This window comes from Phyllobates terribilis, unplaced genomic scaffold, assembly GCF_046119375.1.
Source record: "Phyllobates terribilis strain yellow unplaced genomic scaffold, ASM4611937v1 Scaffold_11__3_contigs__length_659146591, whole genome shotgun sequence".
Taxonomy (NCBI): domain Eukaryota; kingdom Metazoa; phylum Chordata; class Amphibia; order Anura; family Dendrobatidae; genus Phyllobates; species Phyllobates terribilis.
Window position 1 is genome coordinate 555780397 of NW_027362771.1, and position 4295 is coordinate 555784691.

Below are 4295 nucleotides of genomic sequence, written 5' to 3' on the forward strand. Positions count from 1 at the left end.
TAGCATTTGGGACAGGGAATACCCAACAACAGAGTGGAGACAGGTTTTTTAAAGTTAAAGAAGTGAGACTGTGGAATGCCCGACCAGAAGAGGTAGTAATGCAGATACTAGAGTATATCAGTATTTATAAAAGGGTTGGATGCTATTCTCACAAATGGCATTGTGGGCAATAAATAATCCAGTGATAAAGAATGTATAAATGGTGGAGAAAGGTTTAGCTTGATGAAGGGGTGTCATTTTTCAACCTATATAATTTTGTAACTATGTAAATATTCAAAGTACATTAATTACACCAGCCTCATTAGGTCTAAGAGATCTGTTTAATAATCTATGCAGTTTACGTTGTGAAACTAGATGACAGATCCGATGAGGTAATTTTCTGTTCTAAATATCTGTTTAACTTTTTGTACAATGACTGAAACAATACTAATGAAAATAATGATTTATAATGAAAAATAATATCAGTAACAAAACTTTTGGGTCTTTTAGCTTTTCTGAATATGCATGAAAATATGTATAACTCCTCTTTGCATCAAGAATTTCATCTCCTGGCATTTACCAGATATGAAAATGTTCAGCTTTTGATTTTTCTCAGCATTTTATTAATTTATTTGCTCTGCGTACTGGAAAATACTCTTGTTACCTTCATTGTATGTCTGACTTCTCAACTGCAAAAACCTATGTATTTTTTCCTATGTAACCTCACAGTCCTGGATATCATATATGTCTCTGCTATCTTACCAAAGCTAATTATGATCACAACCACTGGAGACACTGGAATATCAAATGCGGGATGTTTCACACAAGTATTTTTGTATGTCTTCTGTATTGGAACAGAATTTTTCTTACTCGTGTGTATGGCCTACGACCGATACGTGGCCATTTGTCTTCCTCTACATTACATGCTTATTATGAATCCCAAGAAATGTTTGATCTTAGCTGCGTTTTGTTATAACCTTGGCGTGTTCAATGCCATGATGTATGCTTTGCTCATATCTAAGTTATTGTTCTCCCATTCTCGTGAAATCAACCATTTCTTCTGTCACATGAAATCAATACTTGAGCTCTCCTGCAGTGACACCACCAACATAGGGATTTTGATAACTGTTGATGGCATAGTTTTAGGGTTCTTCCCATTTGCACTCATTCTTATTTCTTATATATACATCATATTAACAATTCTGAAAATCCATTCTACATCAGGAAGACACAAGGCTTTCTCTAGTTGTTCTTCTCATCTGATGGTCGTTTTATTGTTTTGTTTGACGTCTCTCAGTCTTAATATGAAACCAAAAACCAAGTTTTCCCAAGAAGAGGACAAGCAGCTGTCTATGCTGTACATTGCCGTTGCTCCTATGTTGAACCCACTAGTATATAGTTTACGAAATAAAGATGTCCTAGAAGCCATCAAAAGACAAATTCTGAGAGCTCTCAAACTTTTGCTAGTTTGCAAGCACAGATAAGTGAATTTTATTTTTCCCTAGTGGAATTAAATTCTATTTGAAATTTACAACAATATACAGTATGTATTCCCCAGAATATGGATTTTTTGCAATTCAAAACAGCGAGAATTCAGCAAAATGGTGGCCAGCTGCGGATGCAGTCTTGTTAAACAACAAAGGGCCAAGCAAACGGATAAAAAAAAACGTTACTCATCTCATTGCCCACCTGTCCTGCTGTCCACATAGCTTACTGTCCGCTCTTCAATGCGTTTTGTTTTCCCCTTTTGCCCATTCACTCTGGCATCTTTATTCCAGGACACTTCTTCTGGGTCGGCTAGGCCTTGGAGGTCATTGCATGAGGTGACATGCATCGTGATTTCCCAATGTGAGTTGTCCGAGACAGGCGCAGTGACTTCTGAGGCCTAGTCAACCTGGAAGACCAATCTTGGAGTAAAGATGCCAGACAGAATACACAAAGGCCAAAGGGGAAAAGAAGAGGCTCAGAACTCAATGAGTTCTTCTATGAGAATTACCACACCCTATGAGATTTTGTGATTTTGTCAGGCCTGAAACTATTAACCCCTTCCTTACTCTAACAAAAACTTCTTTTTTCAACATAAAGCACACTGTTTTTGTGCCCTGTAGTGAGATATCAGGTTGACTGCTATTTTCTGCAGTGGGAGAGCTGGGGATTTTATAATCTTTTTTTTTTCAAACCCGCTGTCCTACACGTATGAACGGTCTAAGCATGCATGCCAAACTCTCTGGGACTGATAATGATAAAGCCCGGCACTAATGGTCAGTAGGGTAAGTCCTATCTCGTTATTCAGTAGATATAAATCTTGGAACTCAAATATGATAAAGAGATAATTTTTATTGATAGCAGCAATCACGAAAACAAAAACATGCTTCATTCTATACAGTAGACCTTCATGAGCATAAAGATTGCCCAATAACACTGCTTGGTCAGTAGTAGTGGGGAAGGACGTAGCCTTCCTTTGGCACTGAAAGAATTAAATGAGAATGTTCCCATAGTTAGTAGTGATGGGGGAGCACTAAAATGCTCAGGTGCTCAATGCTCAGGTCAAACACATTGGAATACTCGGGTGATCGACCCGAGCAACGAGCCCAATGTAAGTCTATGGGAAACTTGAGCATTTTTCAAACGGCTCCCCCTGGCGGTCTGCAGAGGGCCTAAAAATTGCCCAAATCGATGGGAACAGTGTTCAAATTACATGGGGTCAGCATAGGGAAGACCCCTGGATGCATTTCTGACTCCCAGGTCACTTCTGTCAACAACGTCCACACCTTGGGCTATGTTCACACGTAGCGTTTTTGATGTATTTTTTCACTTTTGTATTGCTTTCAACCGTGACAAATGCATTCACTGGGAAATGTCATTTTCCAACCTTATCTGGCCATGTGGTGTGTGAGGTATCATCAGACAGAGTGTGTTTCATTTATGAAGGAAAGTCACAAAGCCTATTTTTATAGGGCCATCAGGCAGCCTTTACTATTTTTAAAGGGCCAGCAGTCGGCCTCACTATTCTTATAGAGCCATCAGCCGGCTATGTTTTATTGTTCCCATTACTAAAGAGTGGGTCTTCTATACTGTTATTGCATATGCAGTAAGTGGCAGGGCTGCCCAAAATTTGGACACACCCCAATACCACTTTGAAAATTTGGATGCACCCCAATACCCCTTTGATGAGACTTAGAGGAGGGCCTCCTGAAAACAATGTTCCCATTATTAGGAAGTAGGTCTCCCATTGTGTTTGCCTATGCAGTGAATGCAAGGGTTGCCAAAAATTGGGAGGCACTCCAATGCCCCTTGGAAGAGACGTGGAGGAGTGCCTCATAAAATAATGTTCCCATTAGAAAGGAGCGGGTCTTCTATACTTGTAATGCCCATGCACTAAGTGTATGGGCTAACAAACATTTACCCCTGGGGGTATACATGAACATACTGTATACATTTTTTTTTTTACGGCCATCATAAACACCCTTTAAAAAAATTATGTGGGTGTTGCATCACGGACCATGGTCTCCCTGGTGATATGGTGGTGGAGGATGAGGATGAGGAGAAGAAGGAGGACAAGAGCAAATAGCCAAATTCAGGAAGTGTATACGCATGTGTGGGTGTGAAGAGGTGCATGGAAATACACCTACCAGCGACTAATAAAATACACTGGATTTGAGTTTATGTTGCGCAGCTATCATTCGGTGGTGTGGAGAAGTCTTGCCCGATCCAGCCCTTGTTCATTTTTATAAGAGTCAGACTGTCAGCATTATCAGTTAACAGGTGGATGCGCTTATCAGTTATAATTCCACCAGTGGCACTAAAAACCCGCTCTGATAAAACACTGGCGGCAGGGTAGGCCAGGACCTCCAAGGCATAGAGAGCCAGTTTATTCCACGTATCCAGCTTGGATACCCAATAATTATGAGGCACAGAGGAATCACGGGGGACGTTGGTAGGGTTGGCAAGGTCCTCTCTCAGCATCTTCCTAAACTTTGCATTCCTTGTGAGAGTACCCCACTCCTCAGGGCCTGTGCGATGGGAGGGGCTGAGAAAATTCTCCCAGAACTTTAACAGTGTTCTCCTGGTTCTGCTGGATTGAAGTTGTGTCTCTCTCGCCTGTACTTCTTGGTTGTCCAATGAACTGTGAACTCTGCCCCCAGCGTTTTCAGATGTAAATTTTTTTAATAGTTCCGCAACAAGGGCCTTCTGGTACTGCCCCATTTTTGTAGACCTGTCCGCCTCGGGAATAAGAGATATAAAGTTCTCCTTGTAGCATGGGTCTAGAAGTGTCACCAACCAGCAATGACTGTCACCCAAAATTTTGAGAACGC

The 4295-nt window shown here is 40.9% G+C and overlaps 1 protein-coding gene across 1 annotated transcript; it reads left to right on the top strand.

The window, feature by feature from the left end:
* Positions 1-512: 512 nt before the first annotated feature.
* On the top strand, positions 513-1463 carry LOC141167343 (olfactory receptor 10Q1-like). The gene has a single exon (XM_073654763.1). It carries the CDS (start codon positions 513-515, stop codon positions 1461-1463), a length of 951 nt encoding a protein of 316 aa, XP_073510864.1.
* The last annotated feature ends 2832 nt before the right edge of the window (positions 1464-4295 follow it).

Excerpts from the sequence above, each read along its gene's own strand:
- LOC141167343 (XM_073654763.1), top strand. The coding sequence starts at position 513 with ATGTATAACTCCTCTTTGCATCAAGAATTTCATCTCCTGGCATTTACC.